The sequence below is a fragment of the Triturus cristatus genome, chromosome 6 (genome assembly GCF_964204655.1).
Source record: "Triturus cristatus chromosome 6, aTriCri1.1, whole genome shotgun sequence".
Classification (NCBI taxonomy): Eukaryota; Metazoa; Chordata; class Amphibia; order Caudata; family Salamandridae; genus Triturus; species Triturus cristatus.
Window position 1 is genome coordinate 1,913,468,843 of NC_140589.1, and position 18,945 is coordinate 1,913,487,787.

Consider the following 18,945-nt stretch of genomic DNA (forward strand, 5'->3'; position numbering starts at 1 on the left):
TGGAGAGCATGGCACCCACGTCTGGGCATACCCGTCCCAAATGGGGTGACAAATGCAAAAACAACAATTGATGGACAGAATGCAGAACAATGTCGTACATTCACCCCAGTATTGGTATTGGTGGTGGAGGTGGTATTGCTGGTGGTATTACTGGTGGTGTTGGTAATGGTGGTGGTGGTACTGGTGTTGGTGGTGGTATAGGTGGTGGCGGTATTGGTATTGGTGGTAGTGGTATTGGTATTGGTGGTGGGATGTTGGAGGTGGTATTGGTGTTGGTGGTATTGGTGGTGGTGGTATTGGCATTGGTGGTGGTATTGGCATTGGTGGTGGTATTGGTGGTGGTAGTGGTATTGGTAGTGGTGGTATTGGTGGAGGTGGTGGTATTGATGGTGGTGGTATTGGTTGTGGTGGTATTGGTGGTGGTGGTATTGGTGGTGGTATTGGTGGTGGTATTGGTGGTGGTAGTGGTATTGGTAGTGGTGGTATTGGTGGAGGTGGTGGTATTGATGGTGGTGGTATTGGTTGTGGTGGTGGTGGTGGTGGTATTGGCGGTGGTGGTGGTATTGGTGGAGGTGGTGGTATTGATGGTGGTGGTATAGGTGGTGGTGGTACTGTTAATAAAACAGGCTTTTGAAATCAACCGGTCAGGTGGCTTTAGTACTGATGACATATAACACAGATGTGCTGTTGTCAGCTTCAGCCCATTAGTACATGATTATGTGCTACCTGGAATTCACATGACTTAATTCGCTAATCATTTCTAAATCCATTTTACTTGGGGGGGGTTGAAACAGACACATGATAATGCTAGGTTAAAGTGATTGGAAGCAGGCGCCTGTGTTAAGGGGGCGGCCGTACTGCTTAAAAAAACACAAGCAGTTTCATCTGAAGCAGCACGTTTGGCCTGCAGTAAGAGAAATTCAATAAAGTAAATAGCGCTTACAGACTAAATAACAGGTCCAGTGTAACAATCGAAGTAAAAGGGCCAGTCGCCATGGGAGGATACAAATGAAGACAAGGCCGTACTAAGGACAGACTAACAAGCCTATTAACGAATACGAAGGCAGCATTTACGAAAGACAATGGCACAAGCCAATGAAAAATATGGGAGGAGTGAGGGCGCAGCTTCTCTCTCATACTCTACTACAGCAGTCTTGCAGCGTGAGCAGGACGTGCACGCTGCCGCTAGGCTCGATCTTAAAACAATGTTTCCTTCAAACCCATTTTCCATTGATTAGATGTTGCCATATGAATTGCTGCATTGTTGGTACACAGTGAAAATTCATTATAAGCTGCAGCTGTGTTGATGGCTCTGGGTATCTTGTGTTTTTGGAAAACCTACAACCCCTATATATCCCTGCAAAAAGTGGGCTCTGATAGATTTGATATTATTTTGCTTTTGTAAATTGGCCATAGCGCTAAAAAAAATAACAGATGAAAACATTGTCACTAATTGTTTATATTTTTTTAAAACGTATTTTCAATATATTTTTAACTCAACAATTAGTTTCTTTGGGAAAGCTTTGAGTGATCTACACAATGACCCCTTTCTGAATTAAGAATTTTGACGACTTGGAGTCGTGGCCACGACCGGTACCAAGATGGCCGCACACTTCTGAGGCTCCAGCTCAGCTTTTCCCTACTTGCTGTTTGCTGCTGCCGGAACCCTTACATATCAGCATGCACAACTATCTGGGAAGCCAGGGACTAGAGGACCGTGGAAATGGTGCCCGGCCAAAGGACTAATGCCCGCATTTGAAGGAGAGGGGAAAGGAAGGCCTGCGCAGCCGACACGGCCTCAGAGGCCCCGTGGTGACAGGGGCCTCTGGTGAGCCTGAGGCAGAGGTCACCCAACCTCGTCGGTTACTTGCATCCTCCCTCCTTCGTCCTTACATCTAGCTGCAGGAACGGGCAGCCCCTCCCTAGGGGCACAAGAACTGCCCTCTCGAGACTGCGATGTGGGAGACAGCTGTGGCCTACCGGGAGATGCAGCCAGATGCAACCGGGTCCTGTGTGGGAGTGGCGGGCTGTCCAACACCGGCAAGAATTTGAATGAAGCCAAGACCCACTCCCTGCCGACGCACCAGGCCCCAGAGAGACCGCTGTGTGGACAGAGCCCAACACCTATAAAATTGGTGCGAGTGCTCTGCCGCACACAGACACTAATCAGACTGCGCAACTGCCCAGCTCCATCGAGTGTGGCAGGGATGAGATTGCGGCAGACTGCCACTACCTGCAGAGGTACGCCCAGTGCTATAAGGCCCTTACGGCCCTGGCGACCATGCTGCAGCACTGGCTGCAAGTGAACTTTCTGCTGCCCCCTGTTGTCTCAACCATACGACTACGTGCAATACACGCTGCATCTACCTACTGCCACTCTCCATTAACACCCCCCCAACTAGGGGGACAAGACAGTTGAACCCCCGGGAAGGATAGCTTCTCATCAGAGTTGCACTCCTTTGAACATTGGGGGCTAGGCTTGTGGCTTTGTCCCCCTTTCCTTTTTTTACGTAGGTAGGGGAGGAGACGAGAGTAAAAACCTGACACTACCCATGTGCCATTGCCTGTACTGTGAGGGCGCTGCTTCGTTGGGACCCCAGAATTCACCGCTCAGACCCTAAACAGAGAAGGGTCACTTTTGACCACATGGGCATTGCCGGAAACTGGTGTTGTCAGTCTGATTCTGAAGTGGCACATAGCCTTGGCACTGCGGAGGCTCACGTGTGACATATCTGCAGTAACCAGAACAACAAATAGAGTCCACGGGTCTACACCAATCTGTCAAAGAGACGAAAGCAACTAAACAGCACGTTCAGACAAAAAGGAGTCCTCTTGAAGAGGGCCAAGTCCCATCACCCACCGAAGTGGCATGCTTCATCATCTGGGACCTCCCATAACCACACCTGGTGTGGTTAAAGAGCTACAACTCCTTAGATTACTGTAACAAGGAGGAGCTCAGGGATGTTTTAATTAATGTTATAGGGAGGATAGATATCTCCGGGTGAAAAAGACTGCCATACGTGTGGTGAATCTAAATGCAGTGTGTGAACTAGAAAAGTGATTTAAAATTGATTACCATTGGAAAAATATTTTATTCAGTATCCAGTGGCGTCAAACTAAAAACAGCAGGAATCTTGGAGGAAAAGCGTGTCCACAAATGTTATAGGAACACGTCCTCATGGGTCAACATGTTTCAGCCAACCTATGTCTACCTAATGACAGTGGCTTTCGTCAGGACCATATGGTGACACTACTCCAATGTGTGAATGTGTGATAGGTGAAAAAAGTAACGAAACAACCATACCAATGTACCGACTTATCCGAAGATGTGCGGCACCATGGAAATGTCTATTAATCACCTGTAAATACAAACGTATTGCAAAAAAATGAATGATGTGTGCTGGATAGTGACATCTGAGTTCTATGACATACTACAAATGTGTCATAAGTAAACATTTGTCATGCGAGTAAACTGCAGTGTCTTCTTACCCGTAACAAATCGGGGATGAGTCCTACACTCCTGGTTACAACTCAGGGCGTGAGGCAACGCTCTAGAAGACAAAAAGGAACAAACTAATACCAAAGGAAACAAAGGATTGTTTGTTCCTCTCAGCAAGTAAAAACATGCTTAACCATAAAAACAATACACAAATACAGGTGTGCCGGATGACTCCAAGCAGCATGGAATATGCTTTCATTCAACTGGATAACAAAAAATGGAATACACAGATTGACCGGATCAGAATGCGAGCATACCGGTCGAGTAAATGCCAAAGTGATGACACATCAACCTAGGTGTCAAAAAACAAGCAACTATCTCGACGCGCGTGTAAACTCAGCCATCTGAATCCGATATGTTGTAAATTGAAACAACGATGTGATTAAGCATTTACTAAAGACATGAATTCTCTTACTTTAGAGTATGCTTCTTCCGTTATGTTGACTGAAGTTCGGACTCCATTTTGTATCGTCATGCCTCCACGTGTTCACCACGAGAGGAGTCCAACCTCTGTGTTAGTTGCTCTTGTAATCTGCCTAGTAACAGTCTATAAATAGCTCCTTTGTCCATCTGGCGCATGCCCAGACTTGACCACATCTGTTATCAGTTAGCCTTGCTTGACCATGTTTTCGCGGGCTCAAGGAGTGTGTTAGCTCCTCCCACATATTGATTCAGTATCGAAAATGACCATAAATGGTAATGTTCTTCGGCCTCATGTTGTATCCACCCACTTATGAGCCCCTCTATTGTGTATAAAAGGGGACCATGTACGTAAGTTCTTTGCGCTACTCTATGCAATACTGAAGAGTGTTGTATGGATTGTAGGACCACCCTTAAGGGTTAATAAATCTTGTCTTTGTACTTTGCAGTTTCCGTGCCAACTTCCTTATAGATTCCATTACAGGAGAGCGAACCCTTGTGTCCTGCGGGCCTAGCTGGGGCCTGTATTCATCAATTGGCGCCCGTCACGTGGGGCTCATCGGCGACTCGGATGCTCGAAGGACTGGTCGCGACGAAGGTGAGGAATCTGGCCAGGGATGTGATCACTGCCAGCGGCGTTTTAGCCCTGGCATCCCGAGGTTTTTCTTCCTTCCCTTCCGAGCTGACCGTCTGGGTGGCGCCGGTCCTCGACTGAGACCTCTTCTGTCGGTCTTGCCGTGAAAGCCGTTTGGGCGATTTTGGAGCTTGGCAGTTGGAATCTGGACTCTTGATTGGTAAGAACCGTTGTACGGTACTTGCTCCGAGTTTTTGAAGCCTGGTCTGGCTATTTGAGTTTTGATTTGTGATGACTGGTCATATTTTGTATTGGTTATTGTGAAAATATATGCGTTGCAACACATATAGGCAGGTAATGTGGAGAGATTTCTCCGGAGCTGTGTCACTTTGAAAGGCGCAACGATTAAGTGCCATTTTCTTTATAATATTGCATATTTTGCATTATTTCTGAGCATGCCTGCTTTTAGCGCACTCCGTAAGTGGTGTTGCTGCTTGGGAAACCGGTTGAACCTCGAGGAATCTGCTCCGGCTCCCCCAGAGGGGACTCCTAATAGGGATATGTATGTAAAGCATGGTCTTTCTTCCATAATGTACAGCACAGTATGGAGGAAATATACTAAAAAAGATCCTGAGTTACGATGGCCTTTGTATGGATCGTTTGATATACGTAAGATTGAGTATGTGGAACAGTGTATGTGTAAACGGCGTGCTCGTCAGGATATGTTTGAGTGTGTGCGGTTGTGGGTGAAGGAAGTGCGTGAGCGAGAGAAGCGTGAGAAAGCGCTGTTTGATAAAGAACAACGGAAGAATGATCATGTGCGAGCACAGGAAGCGAGGCGTCGGGAGGACAGAGAACAGACGGAGAGACACGAGAAAGAGCGTAGGCTGCAAGTCTCGGGTCAATATGCTGTTCGGCAGCCACTTTATCCTGTCCTTAATAATCTTGATGATGATTTTTATTTACTAGATCGCTCTCCGCCCCCTTATGTTGGCGCGTCTGCCCCGAGGCCGCAAGATTCTGACCCGGCTCCGGGTAAGGTAGATACGCGGTCTATGTTACCGGCTGAGCGAATGGCTGAGCTTCGGCACGTTTCTTTCCGTGCGCTCAAGGGCAAGGTGTCCCTGGATGACTTGTTCCATTCTTGGGGGCTGTGGCAGGATAGAGAGAAATTGTATTTTTTGGGCCATTTCGCTGACGAAGTGATTGCTGCTTTCCAGAAACATTCTAGTGTCTTTGAGCCTGACGATGTGGCATCGGATGCTAAAGCATTGCGTAATGGTGTTTTCTCTTCCTCTAAGGCTCCTGATACGGCTCGGCGGCTGTTCGCCTTGCGGGACGCGGTGCTGACCCTTAAAGAAAAAGCGCGCCAACAAGCCGGGGGAGGAGAAGCTGTCGGATTCGTGTACAGCAGAGGGACACTCATCCACCTCCCAGTCAGATAAGAATGGCATAGTGCATGCTAAACCGATGCGAGAGGCGGCGCCTTTGTATGTTCCTCCTCAAGGAGCAGGGACTAGCTCGGACATCACCTCCCCTGATGCTAAGGGATATTTTGTGTATAATTGGGTTTATACTCCTTGGCATAGAGCTGATGTTATGGCATTGAAGAATGCATTGCCTGATCCCCGCAAGAATCCAGCGGCCTTCTACAAAGAAGTCGAGGGGGCCTTGAATTCTTGCGTTATGACCTTAGCGGATATAGACCTGTTCTTTGGTCTTATTCTACCACCGGATATGTGGCGATCTGTCCGAAAGGTAGATGATATAGCTGTTTTTAAGGCCCGGTGGTCTGAGCTTGAAGATGAGGATAAGGAACGGAAGCCCGCGCAGAAACCACCACAGATTATCTTAGATCTCCCCGCTGCTATTCTGACTAAGCTGAAGACGATTATCCCCCCTAAAAAGATTGACTGGAATATGTTAGCTTCATGTAAGCAGAAAGTTGATGAGTCAGTTGCAGACTTCTTTACGCGCTTTGAGGAGACGTTTCATGATTTTAGTGGCCAGTCGCTCACGGATGATACGGGTCGCCACCTTTTTGCGGATAAATATGTGGCTAATTTGCTGCCGGCAGTTGCGGCCCGTTTGAAAGCGAGTGAGAGTTCTTGGTCCTCCGCAACCCCGACGGCCCTCCTGACTATCGCTCAGTATTATGAGCGTCAGGAGCAAGAAGCAAAGGGCCAGGAGGAAAAGAAATCGAAAGATCTAAAAACAAAGGTGATGTTGGCACAAGTATATGGCCCGCCCCGGCGGGGTGTTAATAGAGGTAGGGGAGGATCTTATGGTCCTCCCTCGGGCCGATCTGATTTGAATAGGAACCAATGTGCGTATTGTAAGCAATCGGGACATTGGGCTAGGGATTGCCCGGTGTTGCACGCTTCGCGTCAGGGACATAGTCAGGGTGGCCCGAGAGGTAGAGGGGGTTTCTCGAACTTTAGAGGGAATTCTAACGATAATGCTCGTTTTGACTCTGCTGGGCAGCAACGAGATAGATCAAATGTTTTCGATCGCCAGCATCAGTATCAAGTGTCGGGGATTGACCGTTCGGGGTACCATGATTCTCAGCATGCATAGGAATGCGTTGGATGGGGGTTTGAATCAGTTGAGGTGCCGGTCGATCAGAAGGGTCCTTATGTATCGGCTGAGGTTTTGGGCTCTACTGATCAGTTCCTAGTGGATACAGGAGCGACGCGTAGTGCGCTGTCTAAGCAATTGGTTCCGAGGGCTCCCCCATCTGGCTTAATGGTTACATCGGTAGGGTTTGACGGTACACTCTCCCGAAGCCCTCTTTCGCAGCCCCTCACATTTAAGGTTGATTCTTTTTCTGCACCCTGTCCGTTTCTGCTTGCCCCGTACACGCCGGACAACATTATGGGCCTAGATATGTTAAAGCATTTTAGGGCTACGATCCGCTGCTCCCCTGCTGGTGTGCGGGTAATACTGAATGACAATTACCCCCGGTCTGAACGGATGTGTGCGATTTCAGAGGATGCGCTGTTAGCTACCCTCCCTCGTGCTTTGTGGGCAACTTCGGATACTGATGTAGGACAAATGGTGATTCCACCGGTCCACATTAGTGTCCAGGAGGGGGCGGTGTTACCGCGCCTCCCACAGTATCGTATTTCCCAGGAGAGCGAGGAGGCTCTCATACAGATAGTGCAGGATTTGATTACAGCGGGGGTGGTGGAGGAAGTTCCCTACAACATCTGTAATAGCCCGATTCTCCCTATTTTGAAAAAGGATACGGATGCCAGAGTTTATCGGTTTATAATTGATTTGAGAGAAGTAAACAAGATCGTGATACCTCAGTACCCAGTGGTTTCTGATATCACGACGTTGCTTACTTTGGTCCCGCCTACGGCGACCATGTTCTCAGTGATCGATTTGAAAAATGCCTTCTTTTCCATTCCCATTCACCCCGATAGCCGATATCTTTTTGGGTTTACTTTAAATAATAGATCTTACCGTTTTTGTAGGATCCCTCAGGGCTACACAGAAAGCCCTAGCATTTACAGTCAGGCTTTGAAAAGACAGTTGGATTCCTTTGTTCTGCTCGAGGGGGTCGCCCTCATTCAATATGTCGATGACATCTTGCTGGCGGCTGACACCCTGGAGTTGTGTGAAAAGAGTACGTTATCCTTACTTTCCTTTTTAGCATCCCACAATCATAAGGTATCTAGGAAGAAATTGCAGTTCTGTAGACCAAAGGTGACTTATTTGGGTCACCTTTTGTCTAAGGAGGGGCGTGCACTCACACCGGATCGTATCCAAGTAATCTTGGACACACCGAGACCGTCCACGCAGAAGGATGTGCGTGCATTTTTGGGGCTTGTTTCTTTTTGCAGGCAATGGATATTGGGGTTTTCACATATAGCTAAGCCATTGTTAGCCCTTTTGACAAAAGACACGCCTATCCCGATCCCTTGGTCAGATGAGAGTGATGCTGCTTTTCAGCAATTACGACAGGCCCTCTGTTCAGCACCAGTGTTAGGGACCCCTGATTATGCAAAACCCTTTTCGTTGTATGTGCATGAGAAAGATGGATGTGCATTATCAGTTTTAGTGCAGATGCACGGCGATAAGCAGCGCCCTTGTGCATATTTTTCGGCTGTACTTGATCCTGTCGCCCGGGCATTACCAGGGTGTTTTCGCTCGGTTGCGGCGACAGCTGTGTCAATACGCCAAAGCGAGGGAATTGTGTTATCTCATAAGTTGTTGGTATTAGTCCCCCACGCTGTTGATGCCCTGCTTAATCAAACAAAGACGCAGCATTTGACCAGTGCCCGTTTAACGGGATATGAGTTGACGCTTTTGGCTCCTCATATTACATTGAAAAGGTGCGTAACGTTAAACCCGGCCACATTGTTGCCATACCCCGAGACTCAGTCTGAAGCACGGAAAGCACATGATTGTATTCTTGTGACTGAGGAACAAACAAAGGGTCGTATTGATCTCCAGGATACGCCCTTTCCAGATGTAGATGGAGAACTGTGGGTGGACGGATCATGCCTGAAGCTACCAGATGGTACGACTTCAGCAGCGTATGCGATTACCACGTTACAAACGATAGTGGAGACAGCACGCATACCACAGAAATCAGCTCAAGCAGCGGAACTGATAGCATTAACACGAGCATGTGAGCTCAGTACAGGACTGTGTGTGAATGTTTATACAGATAGCCGCTATGCCTTCGGAGTAGCGCATGACTTTGGCCTGCTCTGGAAGGAGAGAGGGTTTTTAACGTCACATGGAGTACAGATAATGCATGGAGAGTTAGTTCACAACCTTTTAACTGCATTGACATATCCGAAGAAAATTGCCATCGTTAAATGTAGCGCCCATAGGAAAGTAGTCGATAAAGTTGGAGAAGGGAATGCGTTAGCGGACCGAGTGGCACGGGAGACTGCGATGCAGCCCGGTGCTACTGCCATGTATGTAGTGAAGTCACAGGTGGAAAGATGGCATGATGCGAAGGAGGAAGTGCGAGAAATGCAAAGGACCGCTTCTGATAAAGAGCGGGAGCAATGGGCTAGCGAGGGAGAATTGGATGATGAAGGCTGCTGGAGAAATAAGCGGATGGATAGATGGAAATTACCCACGGCTTTTGTACAACCTATGAATCAGATGGCACATGGGCTAGCACATGTTGGAGCTTCCGCAATTATAAATTGCTTACCCAAGTCTGGGAGCATCCAGAGATTGCTAGCACGGCAAAGAGGGTGGTGCAGACCTGTATGATCTGCTTGAGGTATAACCCAGGAAAGGGTACTCGAACTCCAGCAGGAGGATTTGTGACACCCACTGCACCGTTCGAGGTTTTGCAGATGGATTACATCCAGCTTGAGCGCTGTAACAATTTGAAGTATGTTCTAGTAGTGGTTTGCGCCTTCAGTAAATGGGTTGAAGCGTACCCTACGAAAGACAATACTGCAATGACTACTGCGAAGCTGCTGTTGAAAGAGTTCTTCCCTCGATATGGCGTTTGTAGACTTCTGTGGAGTGATAATGGGCCTCACTTTGTAGCGGATGTTATAAAGTACGTCTTGAAGGGCCTGGGCATCACCCAGAAGTTCCACGCTGTATTCCACCCTCAGTCTGCAGGACTAGTTGAAAAGTATAATGGTACACTGAAGCTTAAGATCGCCAAAATTCAAGCTTCGACGTCTTTGACTTGGCCAGATGCTCTACCACTGGCGTTATTGTCAATTAGATCGGTACCACACTCTCGAACTGGCCTTACACCGTACGAGATTGTTTTTGGGCGCCCAATGAATATTTGGGGTCCACCAAAACCTAAGGCTGTGTATGATGTACCTTGTGTAATGATGAACGATTATCTGGCACAGTTAACGATAACTTGGTTTCTATTCATCAACAGGTCCGAGAGGCGCTCCCTGATCGGTCTACCGGTGAAGGACATGGTCTCCGACCTGGCGACCATGTGATGGTGAAAATCTTCGACAGAACAAACAGCTTGGAACCGAGATGGGTGGGTCCTGAGCAGGTCCTCCTCGCAACGAGGACGGCTGTGCGAGTCTCCAACAGAAAGAATTGGATCCATTCCCTGCACTGTCGGAAGGTGCCGCCCGGATTGGTGGAACCTGCCGTGCTGACCGATCAACGAGAAATTTTGGCTGCAGAGACAGGCTGTGCTGCGGAGCCAAACGCCACTGAGGAGCTCTTTCCGGACCACGCGACTCCTGGGGGAAGGCGATATCATCTTCGACCAAGGAAGTGAGTTCTCCAGTACCGGGACATATTGTCAGAACGGCCCTTGGGTTAGTGAAACGGAGAGCCAATGAGGCAAGGGGGGGGGATCAGCCCTGCATTAGTGTAGCGACACCCGTCTTGGCCCGTTGGTGAAGAAATCGACCGCTGCCCAAGGAGAAGAGTTCTGACAAAATCTTTAGTTTCAGGAAGATATTGGGTTTTCTTTCATTCTATCATGGAGAGGAAAAAGATTCTTTGTGCATCAGGGTTCATACTGACAGTAGCTGTTGTTGGGATAACCACATGGTTTGTGGAGGATGTGACTCCCGCTCGAAAACTACTTGTGTTGACAACTCCGGTGCCTGAGGAGCACTACTTTTATACATTACCGTATCAAGAGTTGAAGCATCGACAGTCTTATTTGAATAACACTTTCATCCAGATGCTGCATCATACCCACGTTGCTACGAACGCTACGAACTGTTGGATATGTGGGATGATGCAAGCCCATCAGAAGAAAGGAGTAACGCCATTTATACCACTTCCTTTCTCTCACAATGGCTCTTGTAGAGCATGGTACACTTTGCTTTTTGCCACCCGGAAACCGACAGTGGGACGATTACTCTTCAGACTCAATAAAGAATGTCACCAGGATAAAAATGGGTATCCGCAAGCGAATGGGACAATTTGGGAATGGGAAGAGTACCGACCAGACAATGAATCCATTCCCTATATCTTCACGAACACTAGAGACACTGTGGGAAAGGACAAATTTGTGATTCAAGTGGCACAAGCTCAAGCGGACCTGTGTGTCCAGAGTGTGGGTTTTATTCCTGTCGGCGTCAGTGATTGTATCACCGTCCTGAACATTGATGGGTTGAACAATAGTACCTTTTTAGCGTCCCATAATACATACTTTGTGTGTGGAAATAAAGGTTATTACCGTTTGCCGGCTGGGTGGTCTGGGGTATGCTATGTATCATTCCTATTACCTCCTGTATTCCTAGCACCTGCATCTTATCATAAAGATCTGAAATTATTGAATAATGTGACTGTAAATAGGTATAAACGTACTCTATCAATTGATGATGTAGATCAGACTGATACCAGTCTGCAACAGTATATTGATTTTAACTTAGGATTGTTTTTCTTTGTTGGAGCTGCCCTGAACAGTAGGAAGATCCGAAGATTAACAAGAGTGGTAGAGGCTGTGACAAACCAAACTGCTGCTGCTCTTGGGAATCTTACGGAAGAAGTGCAAATTACTAGAATTGTTGCATTGCAGAATCGTATGGTATTAGATGTTATGCTAGCTGACAGAGGAGGAGCATGTAAAATTATCGGAAGCAGTTGCTGTGTGTTCATTCCTGATCATACGCCATCAGTTTATAATGCCATTAATAGATTACACAAAATTGCAGCTGAAATCCATACAGAAAACGGCACTTGGTCCTTCTCTGGATGGTTTTGGGCATTGATCACTGCCTGGGGGTGGAAGGTGTTAACTGGTCTTTGTATTATCGTAGCGGTTCTGTTTTCCTGTTGTATCTGTGTTCAATGTGGTCCCTTGCTCTGTTCCTTATGTGTATCATTCTGTATCCCCGATAAGAAGGCTATTGCCGATGTCGCACATCAGAAGCGTTTAGCTAAAGAAGTCGAAGAAATGATGACGATTGACATATATGACGATTACCCTAACAAACCGGATGTCTTCAGTAAATGCTGAAAGGGTCGTCTGTTGTAAATTGAAACAACGATGTGATTAAGCATTTACTAAAGACATGAATTCTCTTACTTTAGAGTATGCTTCTTCCGTTATGTTGACTGAAGTTCGGACTCCATTTTGTATCGTCATGCCTCCACGTGTTCACCACGAGAGGAGTCCAACCTCTGTGTTAGTTGCTCTTGTAATCTGCCTAGTAACAGTCTATAAATAGCTCCTTTGTCCATCTGGCGCATGCCCAGACTTGACCACATCTGTTATCAGTTAGCCTTGCTTGACCATGTTTTCGCGGGCTCAAGGAGTGTGTTAGCTCCGCCCACATATTGATTCAGTATCGAAAATGACCATAAATGGTAATGTTCTTCGGCCTCATGTTGTATCCACCCACTTATGAGCCCCTCTTATTGTGTATAAAAGGGGACCATGTACGTAAGTTCTTTGTGCTACTCTATGCAATACTGAAGAGTGTTGTATGGATTGTAGGACCACCCTTAAGGGTTAATAAATCTTGTCTTTGTACTTTGCAGTTTCCGTGCCAACTTCCTTATAGATTCCATTACAGGAGAGCGAACCCTTGTGTCCTGCGGGCCTAGCTGGGGCCTGTATTCATCAGATAGACAGATGTCTAACATGTGATTAAGCAGAATGTCCAATTCGTTAGATCTTGTGGCATCCAACAGAGAGCAAGCTTACCTGTCCGTCGTTACCCCGGACCTTCTTCCCGGTTGTACCGAGTGGTAACCGGAACAGTGTAAGCCTGCCCCTCTTAAAGACTGTCGGTGTGTCTTGACGGACGTTGGACGGATACTAGACGTCACCATCATCACGTGATGGGACGTGACTGCGTCATCCGCGTCAAAAGACGTGTAGCAAGTAAAGGATACTGGGAAGTGTAGTACTACGGGTTACGATACTGGTGCTCGGTTGAGTATGCGCGTATATTAAACGCGTCTTCTTAAGAAGTGTTAAAACAGCGAGCCCACCCAACATGTATCAGAAAACTATATTAATACATCATAGACGTATAAAGGCAGAGAATGCAGAATAGTGTAGTGTTTTAGAACACATTCCTAGTGTTAGATTAAGTCTACGCCTATGATGAACTCGTCTTCGTGAGGGGATGTTCACACAGCGAGCCCACACACTATTTTGAACAGCTGTATTGAGCAGAAGAGTTCTGACACACTCTTAATGAAGTACCATGCCAACACCTTGAGCAAACGTCCTTCTACGAACATCCCCATATGGAATAATGTGTCAAACAAGACGCAAAAAGGATGTATTGGCAGGTCACAGGTTCCCAGGCCGGCACAATGAATGCGAGAATAGGGTAAATAGCGCTACCACAAAGCGCTAGAAAAGGGGACAGGTCAAAAAGTCATAAGTCAGAAAAACCCTCGATTGGATGGATAAAGAGACAACACAGTATCACAACGAGGTCCAAGGAATTGCCTCATTAAGCCCAACTATATCGCTTTTGAGTTTAAAAACCCAACGTTGTTCCCTTCTGAACAAAAATGTAGATATGTCAGTAACATGGGACGGAATGAAGGGTTGTTCAAGGATCGTCCACTTGATATCGTCAGGTCTGTGTTTCAATTCCAAGAAGTGCCTCGTCAGGCGAGTTGCCTGTCTTTGGCATCTAACAGTACTTTTATGTTCCATTATCCTCTGTTTGACCTTCCTGGTGGTCATCCCCACGTATCTCTTGTCGCAAGGGCAAGTAATCAGGTAAATTACCCTCTCACTGTTGCAGTTAGTATGTTTCGCCTGCCTCCAGGGTTTGTTTGTCAATTTCTGTAGTATGTTGCGTGTTTGAGCATACCACACAATTACCACAGGCATGATGACCTTGGACAGGTGGCATATTCCATAAGGTGTTAATCATTGAGACAACCGTATTTCTTGGGCGCGTATGTATCAAAGTGTCTCACAGGTTGGCACTTCTTTTGAACGAAAATAAAGGAGGACTGAGATGTTCCTGTCCTACATTTAAAATGCGCCAATGTCTGCGTATTATTTTCTGTAGTTGGTTTGAATGGGTGCTGAACGTTTGCACACAAGTCAATCTGTCCAACGAAGCCTTAGGTACACGCGGTTCTAATAAGGCTTCTCGGTTATTGTTGCTAGCCTGCTTGTACGATTGTCGGATCAGTTTGGAGGGGTACTGTCTAGCCTTCAAATTGAAAGAGAGGGCGTCAGCATGTTCTTTGAACTTGTTCACAGTGGAACAGTTCCGCCTCAATCTCAGAAATTGCCCAAATGGTAGACCTGATCTTAGTGAACAAGCTGAGCTTGCCATTTTTGGATCTCCTTATCTTCCCTACTGATAATGGTCTGGGTAGTGAGTTATACACTAAACCTATGGCAAGGAATTCCCTCTTGTCATATGATAGTTTCCATCCCAAGTCAAGTTATAGTATGGCTAAAACAATTGACTTATCAGTCATCTCATGGAACACACATGGTATCAACCTGCGAAAACGGAAGAAAGTACGGTCCCATCTTAATAGACACTCCATTAAAATTGCCTTTCTCCAGGAGACACATCTTCTCCAGCTCTCTGAGCACACCTTCACAAAGAACTGGGGCACACACTGCTATTTTTCATGTTATAGCTCATACTCCTGAGGTACCTGTATTCTAATCCACAGAACAATACCATTCCTCTGTCATTCCCACTACTCAGAACCAGGAGGCCGATATTTGTTATTGCACGAAACACTCTGGGACAAAAGCATTTTGTTCGTAAACATTTATGCTCCAAACAATGATGACCCCGATTTTTTCCAGAGACCTCTATACCCGACTGGATGGTTTTGAAGTGAACCATCTAATAATAGACGGGACCTTAATATGCCACACCGCCTGCAAACGGACTCCATTAGCACACAACCAACAAATAAACCTCGGGCTAGGGAGGTGTTTAGGCATGTCTTTGATACTTATGCACTATATGACATATGGCGGACCCATCACCCTACTACCCCCAGCTTCACATTTTACTCGGTGCCCGCGCGGTTTGGTCACGGTTAGATTAGTGGTTCCTGTCGGCCACTGCCCGCAGGTGGGTGTCTGAGATCACCGTGCTCCCACAGACACTTTCGGACCACAACCCTGTCCTTTTGAAACTCCGGATCCCACGCGGCTGTAGCCTTGAATACCTTGGTGATTCCATGGCGATGCGCTCTGGGACCAGGTGTTCCATAGCGAACTGCAAAGCTTCATCCGTGAATACTTTGAGATTAACTCTGGAACTGTGTCCACACAGGCCACCCTGTGGGAGGCCTTCAGGGCATATGTCCAGGGGAGGGGGTATGTATTTCCAAGAATGTGGGTATCCTAAGGGATATCCACACACAACTCAGCCGAGTTCAGGGGGTAAATACTGGACCTGGAGCTTAAGGCAATAGCCGATGGGGATCACCAATTACATAAATGGGTGGAGCTCCCGGCCAAATACTGGGACTTAGCAGAGAGAAAATGCATATATGGGCAAACACACTCAAGTGCATCGATATGGAGAGGGAGAGAGACCAGGGCGCCCTGTGGCACATATACTGCACCCCAATAGGTCACTTAACTATGTGGGTGAGCTCCGAACTAATGACTGGGATACTGTCACGGGTGGGGAGTGCATTATGGCTCTGGTCATAATACCAGGAATTATATGCTTCTCGTACCTCCTATGTCCCCGATGCAATATCTTCATATCTCGCAGACATCGCAATGGTATGGCTTTCAGACAGCCAAAGGCAATTCCTGTGTGAACCGCTAACTTTGGAAGTAGTAACACAAGCAATTGATCTTTGGACCCATCTAACACAGAACAACGGTTCCTACGGCCTATGTGTCTGGATACTTCATAGGTAGGACGCCCAATGGCAAATATTTGTGTGGGCGGTGAATGTGAGAAGGAGAGTCAGAGTCACACACCAGATGCAGTTATCAAAACAGACAATTTTACTGAGTGATAATATTTTTCACAAAAAAATATACACATATAAGTGTGCGGTTTCCCAAGTGAAATAGAACCTTATAAAGGGAAAGAGGTGTGAATGAGTGGTAAGAAGGTTTCAATGTACAACAAATGACTACAATACAATATGTTGAGATCATCAATCAGTCCTCTAGAACAATGCTAAGGGTCTGTGAAGGTGCTTCGTTTGTAGAGTGTGTTGACGACGAGCAATGAGAGGGTCTCATCAGGAACTTATGATGTGGAACACCTGGAATAAAGCGATAAGGGAAATTGACTTGAACTGACAAAACAGCAACAACATTCTTATGGATAAGCCAAGGAAAGCAATTTCAGATTTTTTTATGGTGGCAGTAAAGGTAAAGTGTTTTTGGACGTTGTTGAGGTACAGCACGAAGTCGTGTAAATCGACTTCACATCCAGACCAAATCAGGAAAATATCATCTATATACCGCTTCCACACAGAGATGTTGGAACAAGATCTATTTTGATGAGACCAGGCATATCTGTGTTCAACATGATCCATGTGAATATTCGCCAAGTTTGGCGCAAAACTGCCCCCATTGAAGTGCCAGAACATTGTTGACAAAACTGGCCTTCAGAAAGAAAATAGTTGTGTTGAAGTGCTGTCCTTAATAATGATATGATAAAGTCTGTTGGCACTTGTGTGGGCTGTGTGCACGTGTCTAGTAAATTCTTTATTAGCATGATGCTCTCCTCCTGTTGGATGTTTGTTTACAATGAAGTGATAGCCAATGTAGCAAACCCATCTGTGTCGATGCTGAAGGGCAATCCTTCAACCAGGTTTACCATAAACGTGCTGTCTCTCACATAGGGTTCTTGTAGAGGTACAAAGTCTTTGAGAAAGAAATAGATGTATTGGCCAATTGGTTCAAGAGCTGACCCACAGCCTGATAGTATTGGGCGACCTGGTGAATTGGTGACACTTATGTATTTTGGGTAAGGTGTATCAGACTGAGGGGCGACCTGGTGAATTGGTGACACTTATGTATTTTGGGTAAGGTGTATCAGACTGAGGTTTGGGGTGTCTCATTGTAGAGGTATTCAAATTCTTTCTTTGTTAAGAATCCCTGTTCTTTGTCCTCGGTAGTCACTTTAAAAATTTGATTTTTAATAGTTGAGAGGGGATTTGATGTCAATTTCCTGTAATGTTTGGAGTCTGCAATCTGTTTGCTAATCTCAGTGTCATACTCTGCACGATCTTGGATAACGATCCCATCCCCTTTATCTGCTGGTTGTAGGATTATTGAATGGTCGTTTTTTAGATTTTTTTAGACCGTCCCTTTTGGGGAAAGAAGTATTGTTAGGAATGAAACACCATTCTGATTTTAGTTTATCTATGCAGCTGAGAATGAATTTCTTGAAAAGTTATTAATTCCGGTGGCATCATGGAATTGGTAGGGTAAAAGGTGGATGGTGGTTTTAAACCAGAGACCGAGTCTTGTGTAGAGTAATCTTTATCCATAAAGTAAAACCTATGTGAGAGACAGCACGTTCAAACCAGATTATGTTGAAAATGCTGTATTTCTGTCGATGGACAGAAGAAAACACCTAGGTGCAATCACGGGAGAATCACCTTGAGGCAAGTTTGACTACAGGGGTCTCCCCTCCATTTTCCTCCCATGGGGCATGTAGGGTTTGTTCCCAGGGCTTACTCAGAGCTCTCCTCTCTATGGTCAAGTGTGACACAGGTCATCCCACCAGTGGTACCTTCTCACCACGAAGTTGGTAAGAACAGAGCCCCCTTGTTTTAGGTCCTGATGAATGTCACGGACCCATCTGGGCCAAAAGGCAGAAACATGTTGACCGCACTCATCACGGTGAGGGGACAATAAATTCTTCCATTCACTGTCCACCCTCTTTTTATAATACCATATAGCTACCTACCACACTAAAAATGTATTGGGTAACTATAATGGTTGTTAGAAATGAGGGGGCTCTGGTTGACGCAGGTGTGAACCCACAACAAGCAGGGACCCCTTACTTCCTGTCAGGGCGAAGGATGACTCCCCAGAATAACCCCTGCTCACCCTCTAGGTGCGTGGCGCGAGCAGTCTAGGCTAAGTCTCAGGCGTACACGGTTAAGCAAATGCAATTACACATACAGTAAACCCCCTGCATGCACCACAAATGGACACCAATCCGGTAGTATATAAAAATAAGCTTTTATGTAGTTTCAGCAGAGTTAAATACAGGGCCCAGTAACGTTGAACTGATGGGGCCACAATTCTTAGGAATACGATAAAGCTCTCTTTGTACGTAAAGTTCCTTAGGCGGGCACAAGGTGACTGTAGGCCTCAGCGCACTCCAGGCTGAGGTGGCGACTTGGAAGCCCACAGCAGATGACAGGGAAATCAGAACGTTGCGGACCCTGGATCCGATGCGAGCTCGTGGTCTCGGTTGTAAGCACAGTACCTTGTTTCTTGACGCGAAGGGGGGTGCGGGATGTCAGCGACTCTTCCTCAGAAGAGCGAGGCGGCGTCCGGGGCTCCCACACTTCACGATGGGTGTCCGAT

General features: G+C 46.6%; 1 protein-coding gene across 2 annotated transcripts in view; it reads right to left on the minus strand.

Annotated features, from left to right (window-relative positions):
• Nucleotides 1–3,463: 3,463 nt before the first annotated feature.
• The window catches only part of LOC146822438 (uncharacterized), a 29,111-nt gene continuing 13,629 nt past the window's right edge, over nt 3,464–18,945 (minus strand). The window contains exon 2 of one of the 2 annotated variants that reach the window (XR_014963304.1): nt 3,464–3,551. Coding sequence is in view for 1 of the 2 variants with exons in the window: in XM_085613544.1 (XP_085469670.1) it covers nt 3,525–3,551 (27 nt within the window). In the remaining variant the exon portion in view is untranslated. The remainder of the gene's footprint in view (nt 3,552–18,945) is intronic. The other variant, XM_085613544.1, reaches the window with a different exon arrangement.